Source organism: Ipomoea nil, unplaced genomic scaffold, assembly GCF_001879475.1.
Source record: "Ipomoea nil cultivar Tokyo-kokei standard unplaced genomic scaffold, Asagao_1.1 scaffold0222, whole genome shotgun sequence".
NCBI classification, from domain to species: Eukaryota; Viridiplantae; Streptophyta; class Magnoliopsida; order Solanales; family Convolvulaceae; genus Ipomoea; species Ipomoea nil.
This window is the reverse complement of record NW_017616650.1, coordinates 819,942-841,518: the sequence shown is the minus strand read 5'-3', so window position 1 is coordinate 841,518 and position 21,577 is coordinate 819,942. Positions and strand designations below refer to the sequence as shown.

Genomic DNA, 21,577 nt, shown 5'->3' with positions numbered 1-21,577 from the left:
TCATAGTCATCATCTTCAAGCGCTGTCAAGTACTGTAAAGAAAAGCTTTATCTGGAATCCAGCACGACTCCATCTTATACCTTCAATACAAGCCAACAATTTAAGATAGCAGTACTGGAATCTTTAAATGTGTGTGTTGGTAAATTAAGAAGAATAGAAATAAAGACTTGAACCTAAAACCTGATCTGAAACAGAGTAGTTTTTGTTTTCCACCAAGTAGAAATCATCATTTGTCCTAACAATTCATTATAAGAATACTTACTGACCACTTGCCAATAGCATAAAGGACTATTTATTTTCACAATTTCTTGTGCCATATCAGCCAATGTTTGAGCTCTCAACCTAAAAATGCAAAAATATCTGGTCATGTATATTTGTCAAGAAAGACCATCCTACTACGTCTCCTGTAGAATCATAGCTCACTACAATAACTGTTGTGGAATTACATGTAGTAACGTAGGTTTGAAATACTCACTACAAATAGATAGGGGGATAAAATTATGGTTTAATATGAACTTACCTTGAATAGTGTACAAATTTATGGATTTGGAAATTCAAGACCAAAGAACTGGCTTGAGGTGATATCAGGGGAAAAATTGGGAAAATCCCTTTCCTTGGATAGTAACATAGAAACTTGTTGCATAGTTGGCCGATATTGTGGATTGGAATTCATACAAGATATTGCTATCTTTGCAACCAACACGAGTTGTTGTGTAACATTTCTATTTGGAGTAGGTAGTCGAGGATCTAACAGATCCTTAAAAAGCATGCCATCAATTGCTGAAAATGAGGATGAAGAAAGGCATGTAATGAGCTCACCATAATCACTTCAAGTGTTACCACTACAAAGCTATACACATCACATTTGCAGTTTACATCAACAGTGTAAGCTAACTCTGCAAATAAATGCCTAAAATATTAGAGCACATATAAGGTCAAAGGGTAAGAAAAGAGAATAACAAGAAAGAGTAGTGTTGTAGACCTGGAGCTGTGTATCCCATGGTTCCAACAAATGTAGTCCAATTTCATGAATCAGGGCTCAAAAATCTTGTTGTCCCAAAATCAGATACATGAACTTCATTCTCAGAGTCGAATAGAATATTGTTGCTTGATATGTCTCGATGAATAACAGGAGGTATACAATCATGGTGCATGACCACATTTATCCTTTCCAACCATCCCAACTGGATTGCTTTCTCATTATCACTCAAAATTTGTGCTAGACTCCCCCCTTGTAAATACTCATAAATCAAGAATGAATGTCTATTGTGAGCACAAAAGCCATAGAGCTTCACAATATTCCGATGCCTCAAATTTGTTAATGTGCTGAAGCTGAAGCTGAAAGCATATGCTAGTCAATCTTCTCCTCCATCTTCACTTGCTGTCAAGTAGAGATAGATAAGCTTTATCAGGAAGCACGGGAGCGGAGCATCTATTTGTACCTTCAATTCGAGCCAGCAATGAAGTTCGGATAGATAGCAGTACAGCCATACACAAATATAATGCATGCCTAGAAGGGGTGTGCGTTGGTAAATTAATTAAGAGGAACAGAGATCATGGCTTGAATCCAGAACACCGGCATGATCCCAAACAAAGTAGTTTAGTTTTTTGTATTTCACCAAATTCTAACTGCATTTGCCCTTCAGCATTTCCTGCTTGCATGCAACAGAGAAAACGTAAAATTAGATGAAACCAGGCCAGTGGATATATATCTAAGAAAACAGCACTCAAATTTCCAATTAGGGTGCATAGAGACAGTAAGATAAACAAGGCACATGAAACGATGAAAGAACCATACATCCATGTATGTCAGATAATTTATGAACTATAAAAATGGACTTCTATAAATTGATTCATATATAGAAACTAGATTTGAGTATTTTATTTGACAGCAAACACTGCCAGCCATTAAACATGTATATAAAAATGGACTTCTTTTTCTTTTGTGTTTGGACTTCATGTGAGAGGGATATATAAAACAAAATTTACCAAAGTGGAGTAGGAGTCGAAGGAGTACTTAGCACTGGTCATATCACTCCCTATAGTTTACACTATATCTTCTGCCATTAGTTTGTGATCCCTACCGATCTGAAGAAAACACATGCATAAGGGTAATGAAGTTGACCAGTACCCATATATGGATTTGCAGGCAGATTTGTTTTCCCATGAATTATATAAACTTTGAATAATTCATCACCTGAAAATCAAGCACCGAAAGATTAAGCTACTAAATTGGGCATTGAAGATAATTATACAAATAAAATACCATAATACAACCAAACTAGTCCACCAGATCAGATCAACAACCTTTTGCATTTTGTTTATTCAAAACAGATCTTTAATTAAGTAAAACTAATAACCATAATCACAATTCATAAGCATTCACATATCACAAATAGGCATAGATAGCGATAAAACTTGTTTAAGATAACATACTTTCAGTGGTGTAAAATTCATGGAATATAGTAGCATATTTCATACGAAGCAATTCAACTGCCTGCCTAATTGTGATCTCTTTCCTTGGATATAGAAGCAACAGAGAAACTTGAAAACAGCAGTGCAGTGAATGATGCATCTCCAGCATCCATCTTAGCGATGTCCATAGTCAATCTGTAAAAGCAAATGTGTTATAGACATGCAAGAGATGAGCAAAAACTCAGAAATCAAGAAATAGCTAATATTATTAGATTCTATAATCAACATGAGAGGGCATTGGGAATTGAATGCGACCTTGTTTGACTGGCAGTTGGTTACCATTTGTTTCTGATCGATCTACGTATTCATCTTAAAACCACAGACATTATTGTTCCAAACTGCAATGTCCAGTAAATAGCAATAGTTTTATACAAAAGCAACAAATGAAGGCAGCTAAGCCCTATATATAACTCAAATAGATAGGGATAAAATGATAGTTTAGTATGAACTTACCTTGAATAGTGTAAAAATTTATGGATTTGAAAATTCAAGACCAACCAACTGGCTTAAGGTGATATCTGGGGAAAAATTGGGAAAATCTCTTTCCTTGGATAGCAACATCAAAACTTGTTGCATAGTTGGCCGATATTGTGGATTGGAATTCATACAAGATACTGCTATCTTTGCAACCAACACGAGTTGTTGTGTGACATTTCTTTTTGGAGTAGGTAGTCGAGGATCTAACAGATCCTTAAAAAGCATGCCATCAATTGCTGAAAACGAGGATGAAGAAAGGCATGTAATGAGGTCTCCAGGATGTTTCCCCATAATCACTTCAAGTGTTACCACTCCAAAGCTATACACATCACATTTGCAGTTTACCTCTACAATGTAAGCAAACTCTGCAAATAAATACCAAATATATTAGAGCATATCGATCAAAGGTCAAAGGGAAAGAGAATAGCAAGAAAGGAAATATAATGGTGCAGACCTGGAGCTGTATATCCCATGGTTCCAGCAATTGAAGTCCAATTTGATGAATCAAGGCTCAAAAATCTTGCTGTCCCGAAATCGGATACATGAGCTTCATGCTCAGAATCGAACAGAATATTTTTGCTTGATATGTCCCGATGAATAATAGGAGGTAAACAATCATGGTGCATGTACGATAAAGCTTTAGCCACAGCTTTGACCACATTTATCCTTTCCAACCATGCCAACTGGAGTGCTTTCTCATCATCACTCAAAATTTGTGCTAGACTCCCCCCTTGTAAATACTCATAAATCAAGAATGAAAGTTTATTGTGAGTACAAAAGCCATAGAGCTTCACAATATTTCGATGCCTCAAATTTGTTAATGTGCTTATCTCATTTGAAAAACTTCTGAGATCATGCCACCTTTCATCATCTTGCAGGTCTAATGTATGAAACTTCTTCACGGCAACTATCTGACCACTAGAAAGCTCAGCCCTAAACACACTTCCATACCCTCCTACACCAATGCAATAACTAGAGTCGAAGTTCCCTGTTGCTTCAATTATGCTTTCATATGTCATCTTTCCATCAAAGCTCCATACTGTGAACAAATCTTTAGTAAAATCTCTTTCCTCCTCCACTCTATTACTCTTTTGTCGTGGAAAAATAACAAAAATGATAATAACCACTGTCAATAGAAGGAAACTTCCCAAGACTACTGATATGATTACAACCAAATTTTTGCTTTTGCCGTCACTTTGGCTGAGCGAGGAGCAAGGCTTTAAGCTGGAATGATTGCCACATAAACCTTTGTTATTACTTAAGGCGGAATATGGTGCTTGTAAAAATGCTTTGGTGTTAGGGATAGGACCTTCCAACTGATTGTAAGATATATCAACTGAAACTAATGCTGCACATTGAGCAATGCTTGATGGGATGGAGCCTGACAAATTATTGTGTGATAAGTCCAATGTCTGTACGTTTGATAATCCTCCAATTTGTGGTGGTATCTGAGCAGAGAACATGTTGTGACTGAGATCAAGATTTTCAAGGAATTTAAAGCTTAACATGCCAGGAGGAATCTTGCTGGCAATCATATTTCTGCTCAGATTCAATGTAATTAGGCGTTGGCATCTTCCAATTTGTGGGGGAATTGAGTCAACAAACTTATTAGAAGCTAAGTCTAGGTGTTCAAGCAAAGATAGTTCCCCTAATTTTGGTGTTATGTTGCCAAAAAGCTTGTTATTATCTAATATTAGCACATATAAGAAGCTCAACTTTCCCAAGCTTTCGGGAATCCTTCCAACCATTTGATTTGATGAAAGATCAAGATACCGCAGTTGAGATGCATTGCCAAGATCAAGTGGGATATTTCCAGAAATTCTATTGCCCGCCATCTTTAAACTAGTAAGTTTTGAACAAAGAACCCAATTGGAAGACAGTTGGCCATAAAAGTAATTTTGACTCAGATCTATGTAATTTAGGCTTGGGTATATTCCAAAATCTCTTGATATGTCTCCGTAAATCTCATTTTTGTCGAGCCTGACCCTATAAAGGGTTGTACAATTTTTCAGGCTTTTAGGAATCTTTCCACTAAATCTGTTGTGATCAATAGTTAAGTTCTTTAGTGACTGGCCAAGACATAAATTATTTGGCAAAGAACCAGTGAGATGATTATCACCAACATGAAACTCACTTAAATTAGTGATATTGTCAAACTCGGATGGAATTGTGCCATTGAGGTTATTTGAAAACAACCACACCCCTTGAAGAGATTTCAATTTCCCCAATTCCTTGGGGATGGATCCATAGAGTTGGTTCTCAGATAAACCTAAGTTTATCAACTTTGACAAGTTTCCTATTTCTAAAGGGATATTGCCAGAAATTTGATTTTCGTCAAGATAAATGATTGTCAAATTTCTCAAGTTTCCAATTGAGATCGGAATTTGACCAACGAGTTTGTTTGACCGGAAATTTATCACGGCAAGTGAAATTAATGACCCAATTTCTTGAGGGATGTGACTTGACACATTGTTTCTTTCAAGATTCAACCATTTTAAATTTTGAAGGTTCCCGATTGAGCAAGGAATTTGACCACTAAGATTATTTGAAGGCAACCATAACTCTTGAAGAGATGTCAACTTTCCTAACTCCTTAGGAATGGATCCAGAGAGCTGATTTTCCCATAGAAATAAATATACCAACATTGACAAGTTCCCAAGTGAGATAGGAATTTGACCACTAAGGTTATTTGAATACAACCATAACCCTTCAAGAGATGTTAATTTTCCTAACTCCCTAGGAATGGATCCATAGAGTTGATTTTTAGATAGAGATAAATGTACCAACATTGTCAGGTTCCCTATTTCTGGAGGGATCTTACTTGAAAGATTATTGAGGCCAAGATGCAACTCTTTTAAGTTTTTCAAGTTCCCAATTGAAGTAGGAATTGGGCCACTAAGAGAATTTTCGTCCAATCTCAACTCCACAATTGATACTAACAATTCAATTTTTCGAGGAATGTGTCCTAAAAATTGATTATTGCTCAGATCCAAAGTTGTTAAATTTTTCAAATTGGACATTTCTTCAATAAAAGAAATGTTACCATGGAAAGAGTTGGCAGACAAATCAAGAATTTCTAAAGAGGACAAAGATAAAAAGTTTAAGCCCCCGAGCGTACCTTGTAAACCATATCCAGTAAGGTTCAAGGATGTAATGCTTCCATCAAGGTTGCAGTTAATTCCAGTCCAATTGCAGTGGGTGCCACCAACAACGTTAACCCATGATGACAATAGTTTTTGAGTTTTGAGGTCAAGGCTAGACTTCCATGTCAACAAAGAAGCCACTTCTAATTCATTTGCTTGGAGCAAAGAATGGGTGTTTGTAGTGTTGAAATGGGAAGCTGAAATTGGATGAAAGGCAAAAAGGTATATAATAAGCAGGAGGAGGAGGAGGAGTGTTATATTTTCGGGATTTGCCATTATGAAAGCTAAGGATTGATGACACACATGCAGTACTACAAATGGTGCAAATAGTTGTATTGGGTGCGTGGAAAAGGAACAAACATATGGGAGTATATATAGATTTTGTTTGTATATACTGGATCGGATTATATTGGATTTATGATGCAACACTAATGACTATTTTCTATTTTATTTTATTTTTATTTGAAAAAATGTAATAAATTTAAAATGTATGTTTTGGGTGATAAGGAAACTCATAGTTAGTATAGTAAGTAATAATTAACTTAGAGTTTAGATCACTTTTAATCCAATTACATGAATTTGGACTGTTTAGATAGTTAATTGTTTTTTTTTTTACAATTGACTGATTTTTTTATTTTTTTTTTGGCACTATAAAAAACAACTAAATTCTCACCCCAAAATCAATTGATTTAAGAAGGTAGAAAACTAGGGAACATAATGCTTTCTTTCTTCAGCCAACATAAAAAGATGAGAGTTCAAAGGCAAATGCCGCATATATATGCATCAAATGGACATCCACTTCGCCGCTATAATATCAACAAAACTGTATTTCCTATTTCAAAGCCTTACCATTTGTAGCCATAAATCCATAATGAGTGATTTAATTACAATTTTATGTGTAATTATGTGACTTATTTAACCCTTATGGTTTTAAATGAATCAAATTGTGGATATAACTAATTTGTAATCAAGGATTCAAGTGGTGTTAGAAGGCTCACAAGTCACAAAGTCTTTGGGAGCATGTTGTAATTGGTACGGTACTGTTGTGGGGTATAGTCGTATAGATAAGAGAGTATTTGGTAAATGGTTGTTAGATGATTGGATTAGTGGGTTTAACTAGTTGATAACATTAGTTGATTGTAGAAAAGTGTATGGCAAATTAACTGTTAACGGTTAGCTGATAACATACAAAATGATTTTCTCAAAAAGCTAAAAAAAAAAAAAAAAAAAAAAAACTACTTTAAGCAATTTTTTTTTTATTTTAACATTTTGGAACAATAAATTGTTAAAAATGCTAATTAATCAAACACTCATAATGGTCAAATAAATTAAATTTGACTGATAAGCTAATTATTTTACCAAACAGGGCCAAGAAGACTTAAATTCTTTGGCCTTTTAAGTCTTTTTGCATCTTGTGTTGCACCGTCAAAGGGGTTATAAGAACTAATAAGTGTATAATTGGGAGGTCCAGAAAATAAAGTTATGCACGGTACATTTGAAAGCAACTTATATAGATGTGAGCTTCACTTTGGAGCGTATAACACTTTGATTCTCAATTTACTTGTTGATGTCAATGTTTAGATTTTTTTGCAACATTTATTCTGATCTCTCCACTTACTCTCCTAATAGGCAATTTATATCCTGCACCACGGCGCGTGTTGCATTATGCGCCCAAATGCAAAATGACGTCGTTGGAATTTTTTATTTTTTTTTTAAATTTCGCTACCCAGTGTTTGACAGTTAATTTTCCTTAAAAAAAAATCTCATGTTCAAAAATGTACATAATGTTATACTAGAATACACATAATTGTATACATGAATATACATAATTATATAACAAAATACACATACTCTTTTTTAAAAGATAATACACATAATCTAACATAATACATGATAAACATAAACTTTTAACATAATACACATCAACTCTTAACATAATACACAAAAGTTTCCTGATTCGGATGTACATAATTGTATAAAAAAATGTACATAATAAAAAATATACATAATTATATAAACAAATATACATAATCATGCATGTCAACTTCCTACCGCGCTTCTCAAAACGACGTCGTTTTGAGAGGCGCGGGGCGCACAGTACACTGTGCGCCGTGGTGCAGAGTATAACGATTGCCCCTAATAATATACGGCTGATTTTTATTAAAAAAAAAATAATGTGTACAAAAATAAAGGTGTTGCTGGAATCAAAATCATCTTTAAAAGTGTACGAATCACTTTTCGATAAGTCTTTAATTAATCACCCTCACTTAACCAATATTAAAATTTATAATGAGATAAAAAAATATATACAAAATACCTTAGCATGTTATGATATAGGCTTAGACTACATCAAATTTAGTTTTAAATTTTAATAAAGCTTTTTTTTTTTTTTTTTTTTAATGCTACTAGCTCTATTACATTGTAGTATCTGTTCATATACTTTCTCAACCTACTGAAACACAAAGAGCTAATAACGCCTCCACTGAGGCTCGAACTCACAACCTTCCAAATGGAAGTCCAACCCGAATATCATTAGACCACATAGTCCTGGTTAATAAAGCTAATCATCATAATATGTAAACGAATTATATTACTTTTTTTTTTCTTTTTAGAAAATGAAAATTTTTTCCTTGAATTATATGCTTATACTATTTTTTACTGAAATTATTCATATATCAACATTATCTTCCTCAATTATTTCAAAAGTGATGATTTTCACTTCATTTATGTTAAATAGGTGTTTGGACGGTTAAAATTAGGACAAAATAAGTATTTCAAGTCACTATCATTCTCCAACAAATTATTACTTATATGTGCGAATCATAATAAATGCAAAAAATAACAGACATCATATGCAAATATTATAATTATAATTATAATTTTAATCTAATGCTAGTAATATAATTAAGACTTAAACACAAATTTAGCAATAATGAATTATTGGTGTTCAAGTCTTAACTCTTTTACTAGCATTAAGTTAAAATTATAACTCTAATATTTATAAATGGTATATGTTTTTTTTTTTTTTCAAATTTGCTTCCACATATATAAAATAATTTATTTGCAAAAAAGTAACTTGAAATACATATTTTTACCCTCTACACCAAACTTCCTAATATGATTCCATTTAATTTTTTTTACTCTCTGCATCAAACTTCCTAATATGTATGGATTCATATCTAGAGCAAAATATAAAATTAAATATTAAATTTCAGATCAATACAATCTTAACAAGCAAAACATTTAATTTAAATTTAATAAGTATTGCATTTATTCCATTACATTTGTGATAAACATCCATCTAATATTTTAACACTCATCAATAATTTAAATGAGTCAAATATTGAATATAATTATTTTGCACGTCAAAAGGGGTAAGAAGACTCATAAAGTCTTTGGTGGTATGCTTCATGCTTGTATAGTAGCAATTGAAAACTCCAAAAGCAAGTTTGAAAATATATCATTATTGGAGAGGTTGATATAACTAACTTAAGGCGTGAGCTTCACTCTGGATGCTAAAATTTTGATTTCTAGCATAGCTAGTTGATGGACAAGATACTAATGTTTTGGACATTCGGTAATAATAATAAGAAGGTGCTTGCATAACTTTATTAACTATAGGTCTAATATACTTGCACTCGTGCTTGATATATTTAATTTTTTATGACAGTATTATCAAAGTTTGACGTGGACTATGATTTATGATAATTTTCCATTTAATCTTTATATGTGTATTCCTTCCTTATACCATGGACCAGGATTTATAGTGTACTGTGGATCTTGGTTCATGTGTATATGTTTTGTGTTGTGATTTTTTTTGTCTTGCGTTATGAAATAATATAATGTCTCTTAAGAGTATGAATTTTGTACTTGGAACAGATTAGTAGCTGTGTCTTATGTTATAAATTTTTGTGCATGTCTTGTGTTATAAATGTTTGTGTCTTGTGTCGCAAAATTTTGTGCCTATATATGAACATAAATTATGTACTTAAATCAGATTTGAAAAATAAGTAAATATATAACATGTATATGTGTCTTGTTTTATGAAATTTTGTATTTTACGAGTATGAATTTTGTACCTCGTCATTTCAATCCAGGATTTATAATGTTACGTGTCTTAGCTTGTATTGTGATTTTTGTTTGTGTTTCATTGTAGTTCTTTTTCATCATCACTCAAATGTGTGCCAGGCTACCCCTTATTAATAGTACTCATAAATCAAGAATGAAATGTCTCTCGTAAGTACAAAAGCCGTAAAACTTTACAATATTCCAATGCCTCGCATCTGTTAATGTGTTTATCTCATTTGAGAAACTTCTACGATCAAGCCTCCCATCATATCGCATGCCTAATGTGTGATTCAACAATCAGACCACTTGGTAGCTCGACCCTATACACACTTCCATATGCCCTCTTACAGCAATGCAATATTCTGTTACTATACACATACACTTTAGTAACAGAATATTTCGTCAAATATTTATTATTTTAATTTACTCATTAATTTTCATAAGGAAATTCTTAGGTTCGAACCTCATCTCAATTAAAATTGACATAATTGTTAAACATATATATAATGAATATGTTAAAGTATATTTAAAAAAATACAATATAAAATTTAACATGAACTTTGGTAAATTAATTAGAATCACGCATTGAGCATTGATGAAACGGTACACCTAATTTACAGTATCAACTGAGAAACTATGCCTATTATCATTGTCTTTTTGAGAAGGAGGATTTGGTTCTGTTTTTGAATGTGCACTGTGCCAAGACACTAAAATTGCTGTGAAGCACACTAGGGGACTAGATCAAATCAAGAATTCATTTCTAACGGAAGTGACAATAAGATGAAGTATGAATCATGCCAATTAATAGGGTTTCATGTTCAAAAACTATGCGGTACTATCCAGTGAGGGTTATTCCCTCGAAAATTAGTATTGCACCAGTTTTTTTCTTTTTTTGAAGAAAGAATTGCACCAGTTAATCCAACATTTATGTCACAGGTCATAGTTACGTATTCTTGAAATATTTATTTTTATGAAAAATTTGATAATTCTGTATTGATATACGCTAGCTATGATACTGAATGATAGTTTGATAAATTATGAAACAGTAATTTAAAAATACACATTGGACATCAGATTATTCACGCAATGCGCGAGTGGGAACTAGTCTATATAATAGTACGCAATTACGTAATAGTGGGCACTTCAGTTGGTCACAGGATGAAATTTGAGAACAATGACTCGAAATTGAGTCTCACCAACTATTCTCCTAGATACTTTGTGTGACCTGGTTGTGGGGACTTTCGGGGTTGGAGATTCAACCTTGTGGAAATAATAGTGTGCAATTATTACGGGAATGAGAGTTGGTGGTGTAGTAATAAACTGACAAAGAGGTATAATAAGACACAAATTAAAGACCTACTCGTGTTCTACAGAACAAAGTTGATTAATTCTGAGAAGACTTTTAACTTCCACCGTCAAGGGGTTGCTGCTCATACCACATAAGGCTGTCTTGTATAATAAAACATAAACAAGAGCAGACTGTGCTTTGAAAATAAACTGAATTTACAAACACATTTGCATATTCCTTAATTACAAATTTTGAGACAAAAAAAGATTATGATTGACTACAAATTGCACCAGCAAATAACATGTAAATCCTTGATCATTGATAAGAGGCCGGAGACAAAGTTGATCACCTTTCTGTAGAGAGAAAAAGAATTGCACCAACAAATATATGCCATGTAATCTTTAAGATCAAGCCATCAACTTGTCCTAAACCCATGAGGATGCAACCCTTAATGAAGCCATCACATGCTGTCACCACATTCTGTAAAATTGAGTTTTGGACACAATGCAATGCCGCCCATTTAAGCATTACATCTAAGCATTATGGTAAGAATGTCTTCTGAGCAGAGAGCCATTTGTTTCCAATGTGCGGCTTCCGACATTTGGCCCTGTGTATGTAATACTTTCACTGTTAGATTCACACAATTTAAGTACATACCAAAAGAGCTAATTAACATGTATGTATGTGTTTACCCCAACCGCAATCAATCATTTAGGCGAATGCATTAACTGATGGCCTGGCATTATATGAATTTGATCTGCAAATCCTGCAATGAAATAATTTTTTTTTTTATATATATATGGCAATATAAGTGAAAAATGGTGTTGAACATTAAAGTCCCATTTTATAATTCTTTGAGGCTGGAACAAATATGGTACCAGGCAGGCTGGCATGGATGTATCCGCAACAAGCTTGAAAAGAGCAGTGAAAGATGCATCTCAGGACTCTTTCTTTGCACATGTACGCTTATGGTGGTGCTGCAGCTCACATTCATTCTTGTCCTTCATAGTCACCATCTTCAATCGCTGTCAAGTACTGTAAAGAAAAGCTTTATCTGAAAGCTAGCACGACTCCATCTTATACCTTCAATACAAGCCAACAAGTTAAGATAGCAGCAGTACAGGAAGAATAGAAATGAAGAAGAGTAGAAATGAAGACTTGAACCCAAAACCTGATCTGAAACAGACTAGTTTTTGTTTTCCACCAAGTAGAAATCATCATTTATCCTAACAATTCATTAGAAGAATACTTACTGACCACTTGCCAATAGCATAAAGGACTATTTATTTTCACAATTCTTGTGCCATATCACCCAATGTTTGAGTTCTCAACCTAAAAATGCAAAAATATCTGGTCATGTATATTTGTCAAGAAATACCATCCTACGTCTTCTGTAGAATCATAACTCACTACAATAACTGTTGTGGAATTACAAGCAGTAACGTAGGATTAACTTGAAATACTCACTACAAATAGATAGGGGGGATAAAATGATGGTTTAGTATGAACTTACCTTGAATAGTGTAAAAATTGATGGATTCCGAAATTCAAGACCAAACAACTGGCTTAAAGTGATCTCAAGGGAAAAATTGGGGAAATCCCTTTCCTTGAATAGCATCACACAAACTTGTTGCATAGTTGGGCGACATTGAGGATTGAAATTCATATAAGAGACTACTATCTCTGCAACCAACACAAGTTGTTTCACTTCATGTCTTTGTGGAGGGCAGATCAGAGTCGAGGGCCCATCATATCCTTCAAAAGAATTCTATTGGTTGCTGAGAGTGAGGATGAAGAAATGCATGAAACAAGGTCACCCGGATGTTTCCCCATAATCACTTCTAGTGTTACTACTCCCAAGCTATATACATCACATTTGCAGTTTACCTCTGCAGTGTAAGCTAACTCTGCAAATAAATGCCTAAAATATTAGAGCATATATAGGTCAAAAGGTAAGAAAACAGAATAACAAGAAATCGTGTGGACCTGGAGCTGTGTATCTCATGGTTCCAACAAATCTAGTCCAATTTCATGAACTTCATGCTTGGAATCAAATAGAATATTGTAGCTTGATATGTCTCGATGAATAATAGGAGCTAAACAATCATGGTGCATGTACGATAAAGCTTTAGCCAGAGCTTTAATTTGACCACATTTATCCTTTCGAACCATCCCAACTGGAGAACTTTCTCATCATCACTCAAAATTTGTGCTAGACTCCCCCCTTGTAAATACTCATAAATCAAGAATGAATGTCTATTGTGAGCACAAAAGTCATAGAGCTTCACAATATTTTGATACCTCAAATTTGTTAATGTGCTTATCTCATTTGAAAAACTTCTGAGATCATGCCAGCTTTCATCATCTTGCAGGCCTAACATATGAAAATTCTTTACGGCAACAATCTGACCACTAGGTAACTCAAGCCCTAAACACACTTCCTGAATAATACTCAATATAAAATGTTGAAGCTCAAGCCATATGGTGGTGCACCAGCTCACATTCATTCTTGTCCTTCATAGTCACCATCTTCAATCGCTGTCAAGTAAAGAAAAGCTTTATCTGGAAGCTAGCACGACTCCATCTTATACCTTCAATACAAGCCAGGCCAACAAGTTAAGATAGCAGTATTGGAATCTTTATATGCGTGCGTGTGGTGTGTTGGTAAATTAAGAAGAGTAGAAATGAAGACTTGAACCCAAAACCTGATCTGAAACAGAGTAGTTTTTGTTTTCCACCAAGTAGAAATCATCATTTGTCCTAACAATTCATTAGAAGAATACTTACTGACCACTTGCCAACAACATCAAGGACTATTTATTTTCACAATTTCTTGTACCATATCATCCAATGTTTGAGGCTTTGAGCTCTCAACCTAAAAATGTGAAAATATCTGGTCATGTATATTTGTCAAGAAAGACCATCCTACATCTCCGGTAGAATCATAGCTCACTACAATAACTTTTGTGGAATTACAAGCAGTAATGTAGGTTTGAAATACTTGTGAAAGAGTGAAAGGTTTCATCTATTTCTCATAATAGTAGTGCTGTATAGATTACAATAATTTATACAGCAAAAACTATAATCTAATGGGCCCACTGTAACGAGCCTAGGGTTTCAACAATACTCACTACACAAATGGCAAATTATTCAGTGGACCATAACAAAAAGTAAATTTTTAATATACTAAATGTACATTATTTTTATACTGAGTGTACATTATACAAAATAATGTACACTCAGTACAAAAATAATGTACATCCCCTGAATACAATGTACATTATTTTTGTGCTGAATGTACATTATTTTTGTACTGAATGTACATTATTTTATAGTATACAAAATATGGTCCACACAACTTGTATGGACCATGGTCCACACAATAATGATTGCACTACAAATAGATAGGGGGTTAAAATGATCGTTTAGTATGAACTTACCTTGAATAGTCTAAAACTTTCCAGATTCCTAAATTCAAGACCTAACAACTGGCTTAAAGTGATCTCAGAAAAAAAATTGGGGAAATCCCTTTCCTTGGATAGCATCACACAAACTTGTTGCATAGTTGGGTGACATTGAGGATTTGAATTCATACAAGAGATTGCTATCTCTGCAACCAACACAAGTTGTTTCGCTTCGTGTCTTTGTGGACTGGAGAGTCGAGGGTCCAACATATCCTTCAAAAGAATTCCATTGGTTGCTGAGAGTGAGAATGAAGAAATGCATGTAACAAGGTCACCCGGATGTTTCCTCATAATCACTTCTAGTGTTACTACTCTGAAGCTATATACATCACATTTGCAGTTTACCTCCGCAGTGTAAGCTAACTCTGCAAATAAATCCCTAAAATATTAGAGCAGATATAAGATCAAAAGGTAAGAAAAGAGAATAAACAAGAAATAGTGTTGTAGACCTAGAGCTGTGTATCCCATGGTTCCAGCAAATGTAGTCCAATTTCATGAATCAGGGTTCAAAAATCTTGCTGTCCCAAAATCAAATAGAATATTGTTGCTTGATATGTCTCGATGAATAAAAAGAGGTAAACAATCATGATGCATGATCACATTTATCCTTTCCAACCATCCCAACTGGAGTGCTTTCTCATCATCACTCAAAATTTGTGCTAGACTCCCCCTTGTAAATACTCATAAATCAAGAATGAATGTCTATTGTGAGCACAAAATCCATAGAATTTCACAATATTTCGATGCCTCAAATTTGTTAATGTGCTTATCTCATTTGAAAAACTTCTGAGGTCATGCCAACTTTCATCATCTTGCAGGCCTAACATATGAAACTTCTTTACGGCAACAATCTGACCACTAGGTAATCCACCAGGTTGAAACATGAGCCTCTACAGTAAAAAAAAGGTCAGTTTGTTAAGAGAATATACAGTTCAGCCATTTGAGTATGACCAATTACGTTTTTTTAATAAGTAACAAGAGGAAATTGCAACATGTATCATGGAAATAAAAATTGACCTGAAATGTTATTTCCCGATCGGGTTTAGGTTGTAATGCACCCTGGCTAGCACGTCTAACAGTAAGAGTTTTATCACCCTACATCTTAATCCCATTAAGAGCTGCACAAGCAATATCAGTAACTGAAACATCTTGATAAACACAGACGGCATAGCAGCCTTATGAATTTCCGATTTCCCTATCTTTAACAAGATTAAACCCTCTTAAGTGGCCCAAAAGACTCCAGCAACTCCCAAATCTGATTTTCAGTGAAATAATAGGGAAGACCTCCCACAAAGACGCGGTCAGGACCCTCAGGTCCACCAGAAGACCCTGGAGCTAACCCAACAGGGTAGCTGCAAGGTTCAGGTTTGGACCAAGAGTAGCAGCCAGAGATGGATTATAATCAGTAGACTTGCTTGCAGCCTGCCCATAGTTTGGACATGGCTAACCCAAGATGTATGCCTGCCTGCCCACCCATATAGATGTGCACATGAATGAGATGACTTGATATAAAATGTTGAAGCTGAAGCCATATGATAGATGGTGAACCGTACCACCTCACATTCAATCTTCTCCTCCTGCTTCCTGCTCACCATCTTCACTTCACTTGCTGTCAAGTAGAGATAGATAAGCTTTATCAAGAGCCAAACTAGTCTAGCAGATCAACAACCTTTTGCATTTTGTTTATTCAAAACAGATCTTTAATTAAGCAAAACTAATAACCATAATCGCAATTCATAGCATTCACATATCACAAATAGCATAGATAGTGATAAAACTTGTTTAAGATAACTTACTTTCAATGCTGTAAAATTCATGGAGTATAGTAGCAAATTTCAGACGAAGCAATTCAACTGTCTCTGCCTTATTGTGATCTCTTTCCTTGGCTATAGAAGCAACAGAGAAACTTGAAAACAGCAATGCAGTGAACGATGTATCTCCTGCATCCATCTTAGCGATGTCCATAGGCAATCTGTAAAAGCAAATGTGTTATAAACATGCAAGAGATGAGCAAAAACTCAGAAATGAAGAAATAACGAATATATAATTACATTCTATAATCAAGAAATTGCGAATTGAATGCGACCTGGTTTAACTGGCAGCTTGTTACCATTTGTTTCTAAATCTATCTACATACTGGTTCTAAGATTGCCTACGTCCTTATGCATCCTCATGTTAAAACCACATACATTGTTCCAAACTGCAATGTCCAGTAAATAGCCATAGTTTTAGACAAAAGCAACAAATGTAGGAAGCTAAGCCCTATATATAACTCAAATAGATGCTAATCAAATAGATAGGGATAAAAAGACAGTTCAGTATGAACTTACCATGAATAGTGTAAAAATTTATGGATTTGGAAATTCAAGACCAAACAACTGGCTTAATGTGATATCAGGGGAAAAATTGGGAAAATCCCTTTCCTTGGATAGCAACATAGAAACTTGTTGCATAGTTGGCCGATATTGTGAATTGGAATTCATACAAGATATTGCTATCTTTGCAACCAACACAAGTTGTTGTGTGACATTTCTTTTTGGAGTAGGTAGTCGAGGATCTAACAAATCCATAAAAAGCATGCCATCAATATCTGAAAACGAGGATGAAGAAAGGAATGTAATGAGGTCTCCAGGATGTTTCCCCATAATCACTTCAAGTGTTACCACTCCAAAGCTATACACATCAGATTTGCAGTTTACCTCTGCAGTGTAAGCAAACTCTGCAAATAAATACCAAATATATTAGAGCATATCTAAGGTCAAAAGGGAAAGAGAATAACAAGAAAAAAGATATAATGGTGCAGACCTGGAGCTGTATATCCCATGGTTCCAGCAATTGAAGTCCAATTTGATGAATCAAGGCTCAAAAATCTTGCTGTCCCAAAATCGGATACATGAGCTTCATGCTCAGAATTGAACAGAATATTTTTGGTTGATATGTCTCGATGAATAATAGGAGGTAAACAATCATGGTGCATGTACGATAAAGCTTTAGCCACAGCTTTGACCACATTTATCCTTTCCAACCATCCCAACTGGAGTGCTTTCTCATCATCAATCAAAATTTGTGCTAGACTCCCCCCGTGTAAATACTCAAAAATCAAGAATGAATGTCTATTGTGAGCACAAAAGCCATAGAGCTTCACAATATTTCGATGCCTCAAATTTGTTAATGTGCTTATCTCATTTGAAAAACTTCTGAGATCATGCCACCTTACATCATCTTGCAGGTCTAATGTATGAAACTTCTTCACGGCAACAATCTGACCACTAGGTAGCTTGGCCATATACACACTTCCATGCCCTCCTACACCAATGCAATAACTAGAGTCGAAGTTCCCTGTTGCTTCAATTATGCTTTCATATGTCATCTTTCCATCAAAGCTCCATACTGTGAACAAATCTTTAGTAAAATCTCTTTCCTCCTCCACTGTATTTCTCTTCTGTCGTGGAAAAATAACAAAAATGATAATAACCACCGTCAATAGAAAAAAACTTCCCAAGACTATTGATATGATTACAACCAAATTTCTATTTTTGCCGTCAATTTGGCTGAGCAAGGAGCAAGGCTTTAAGCCGGAATGATTGCCACATAAACCTTTGTTATTACTTAAGGCGGAATATGGTGCCTGTAAAAATGCTTTAGTGTTAGGAAGAGGACCTTCCAACCGATTGTAAGATATATCAACAGAAACTAAAGCTGCACATTGAACAATGCTTGATGGGATGGAGCCTGACAGATTATTGTGTGATAAGTCCATTGTCTGTAAGTTTGTTAATCCTCCAACTTGTGGTGGTATCTGAGAAGAGAGAATGTTGTAACTGAGATCAAGATTTTCAAGGGATTTCAAGCTTAGCATATCAGGAGGAATCTTGCCCACAAGCATATTTCTGGTCAGATTCAATGTAATTAGGCGTTCACATCTTCCAATTTGTGGGGGAATTGAGTCAACAAACTTATTAGAAGCTAAGTTTAGCTCCGAAAGCAAAGATAGTTCTCCAACTTCTAGTGGTATGTTGCCAGTAAGTTTGTTATTACCTAATTTCAGCACATATAATTTGCTCAACTTTCCCAAACTTGTGGGAATCCTTCCAACCAACTGATTTGATGAGAGATCAAGATACTGCAGTAGAGGTGCATTGCCAAGATCAAGTGGGATATTTCCAACAATTCTATTGCCTGCCATCTTCAATGCAGTAAGATTTGGACAAAGAGCCCAATTTGAAGACAATTGGCCAGAAAAGTTATTGTAACTCAAATCTATGTAATTTAAGTTTGGATATATCCCAAAATCTTTTGATAAATCTCCATAAATCTCATTTCCGTCAAGCCTGACTCTGTAAAGGCTTGTACAATTCTTGAGACTTTTAGGAATCTTTCCACTAAATTCGTTATTGGCAATAGATAAATTTTCAAGTGACTGGCCAAAACATATATTCTCAGGCAAAGATCCAATGAAATGATTATACCCAATTTGAAAACTCCTCAAATTAGTGATATTGTTGAACTCAAATGGAATTTGACCACTAAGGTTATTTGAACGTAACGATAAATTTACCAACATTGACAAGTTCCCTATTTCTGGAGGGATTTTTCCAATGAGAGAGTTTGATGAAAGATCACACACAACAAGAGACTTTAACAATCCAATTTCTTGAGGGATCTGTCCTGACAGATTGTTGCTGTAAAGATACAACGATTTTAGATTTTGCAGGTTCCCTAGTGAGATAGGAATTCGGCCACTGAGGTTATTTGAATACAACCATAACCCTTGAAGAGATGTCAATTTTCCTAACTCCCTAGGAATGGATCCATAGAGTTGATTTCCCCATAGAGATAAATTTACCAACATTGACAAGCTCCCTATTTCTGGAGGGATTTTGCCAATGAGAGCGTTTGATGAAAGATCACACACAACAAGAGATTTTAACGATCCAATTTCCGAAGGGATATTGCCTGATAGGTTATTTGTATGCAACCACAGCTCTTGAAGATATTTCAATTTCCCTAATTCCTTAGGGATGGATCCATAGAGTGGATTTTCAAGTAATGATAAATATACCAATTTTGTCAAGTTACCTATTTCTCGAGGGATATTGCCAGAAAATTGATTCTTATCAAGATAAAAGATAGTCAAATTCCTCAAGTTTCCAATTGATGTAGGAATTTGACCCGTGAAAGTGTTTGATCGAAAATCCATCTCTTCAAGCGAAATTAACAACCAAAATTCTCGAGGAATATGACCTGATAGATTGTTGTGGTTAAGATTCAACAACTTCAAACCTTTTAAATTTCCGATTGAGGTTGGAATTTGGCCACTAAGGTTATTTGAGTCCAACCTTAACCTTTGAAGAGATATCAATTTTCCTATCTCTTTTGGAATGGACCCATACAGTTGATTTCCCCATAGAGATAAACTTACTAGCATTGACAAGTTCCCTATTTCTGGAGGGATTTGGCCAATGAGAGTATTCGATGAAAGATCACACAGAACAAGAGATTTTAAAAATCCAATTTCTTGAGGGATCTGTCCTGACAGATTGTTGGTGAAAAGATACAACATTTTTAGATTTTGCAGGTTCCCTAGTGATATAGGAATTCGACCACTGAGGTTATTTGAATACAACCATAACCCTTGAAAAAATGTCAATTTTCCTAACTCCCTAGGAATGGATCCATAGAGTTGATTTCCCCATAGAGATAAATTTACCAACATTGACAAGTTCCCTATTTCTGGAGGGATTTTGCCAATGAGAGAGTTTGATGAAAGGTCACACACAACAAGAAATTTTAACAATCCAATTTCTTGAGGGATCTGTCCTGACAAATTGTTGTTGTAAAGATACAACGATTTTAGATTTTGCAGGTTCCCTAGTGAGATAGGAATTCGGCCACTGAGGTTATTTGAATACAACCATAACCCTTGAAGAGATGTCAATTTTCCTAACTCCCTAGGAATGGATCCATAGAGTTGATTTCCCCATAGAGATAAATTTACTAACATTGACAAGTTCCCTGTTTCTGGAGGGATTTGGCCAATGAGAGCATTTGATGAAAGATCACACACAACAAGAGATTTTAACAATCCACTTTCTTCAGGTATTTGACCACTAAGGTTATTTGAATACAAAAATAACCCTTCAAGAGATGTTAATTTTCCTAACTCCCTAGGAATGGATCCATAGAGTTGATTTTTAGATAGAGATAAATGTACCAACATTGTCAGGTTCCCTATTTCTGGAGGGATCTTACTTGAAAGATTATTGAGGCCAAGATGCAACTCTTTTAAGTTTTTCAAGTTCCCAATTGAAGTAGGAATTGGGCCACTAACAGAATTTTCGTCCAATCTCAACTCCACAATTGATACTAACAATTCAATTTTTCGAGGAATGTGTCCTAAAAATTGATTATTGCTCAGATCCAAAGTTGTTAAATTTTTCAAATTGGACATTTCTTCAATAAAAGAAATGTTACCATGGAAAGAGTTGGCAGACAAATCAAGAATTTCTAAAGAGGACAAAGATGAAAAGTTTAAGCTCCCGAGCGTACCTTGTAAACCATATCCAGTAAGGTTCAAGGATGTAATGCTTCCATCAAGGTTGCAGTTAATTCCAGTCCAATTGCAGTGGGTGCCACCAACAACGTTAACCCATGATGACAAT

At 34.8% G+C, this 21,577-nt stretch overlaps 3 protein-coding genes and 1 long non-coding RNA gene across 8 annotated transcripts in view; 1 reads left to right on the top strand and 3 right to left on the bottom strand.

Moving 5' to 3' along the window:
* The window catches only part of LOC109193310, a 16,424-nt gene extending 10,807 nt beyond the window's left edge, over positions 1 to 5,617 (top strand). The window contains exon 3 of the long non-coding RNA XR_002056255.1: positions 5,477 to 5,617. This is a non-coding gene — a long non-coding RNA (uncharacterized LOC109193310). The remainder of the gene's footprint in view (positions 1 to 5,476) is intronic.
* The window catches only part of LOC109193268 (MDIS1-interacting receptor like kinase 2-like), a 19,634-nt gene extending 13,183 nt beyond the window's left edge, over positions 1 to 6,451 (bottom strand). Inside the window, exons 1-5 of one of the 2 annotated variants that reach the window (XM_019344126.1) lie at positions 6,071 to 6,451; positions 3,407 to 3,682; positions 3,211 to 3,317; positions 521 to 802; positions 4 to 342 (exon numbers count right to left, since the gene is read on the bottom strand). In XM_019344126.1, coding sequence (XP_019199671.1) covers positions 539 to 802; positions 3,211 to 3,317; positions 3,407 to 3,682; positions 6,071 to 6,371 — 948 coding nt within the window. In that variant the 5' untranslated portion in view covers positions 6,372 to 6,451 and the 3' untranslated portion in view covers positions 4 to 342; positions 521 to 538. Of the gene's footprint in view, positions 1 to 3; positions 343 to 520; positions 803 to 3,210; positions 3,318 to 3,406; positions 3,683 to 6,070 lie in introns of those variants that run through there. The other variant, XM_019344118.1, reaches the window with a different exon arrangement.
* The window catches only part of LOC109193244 (MDIS1-interacting receptor like kinase 2-like), a 22,393-nt gene extending 816 nt beyond the window's left edge, over positions 1 to 21,577 (bottom strand). The window contains exons 1-6 of one of the 4 annotated variants that reach the window (XM_019344088.1): positions 21,465 to 21,577; positions 18,208 to 19,038; positions 13,438 to 13,892; positions 12,965 to 13,358; positions 12,623 to 12,783; positions 12,440 to 12,534 (exon numbers count right to left, since the gene is read on the bottom strand). In XM_019344088.1, the coding sequence (XP_019199633.1) occupies positions 13,548 to 13,892; positions 18,208 to 19,038; positions 21,465 to 21,476 (1,188 nt within the window). In that variant the 5' untranslated portion in view covers positions 21,477 to 21,577 and the 3' untranslated portion in view covers positions 12,440 to 12,534; positions 12,623 to 12,783; positions 12,965 to 13,358; positions 13,438 to 13,547. The other 3 variants (XM_019344094.1, XM_019344099.1, XM_019344105.1) reach the window with 3 other exon arrangements.
* Positions 17,040 to 17,906, bottom strand: LOC109193287 (MDIS1-interacting receptor like kinase 2-like). Its single transcript, XM_019344149.1, has 3 exons — positions 17,721 to 17,906; positions 17,246 to 17,634; positions 17,040 to 17,115 (listed from the first exon to the last, which is right to left on the bottom strand). The coding sequence occupies exons 1-2, from the start codon at positions 17,890 to 17,892 to the stop codon at positions 17,264 to 17,266; spliced, it is 543 nt and encodes a 180-aa protein (XP_019199694.1). The 5' UTR covers positions 17,893 to 17,906; the 3' UTR covers positions 17,040 to 17,115; positions 17,246 to 17,263.

Coding starts and splice junctions, on each gene's coding strand:
- LOC109193287 (XM_019344149.1), bottom strand. CDS start 17,892: ATGCACCATGATTGTTTACCTCCTATTATTCATCGAGACATATCAACC. Junction 17,635..17,720: donor CATGGGATATACAGCTCCAG/GTCTGCACCATT, acceptor ATTTATTTGCAG/AGTTTGCTTACACTGCAGAG.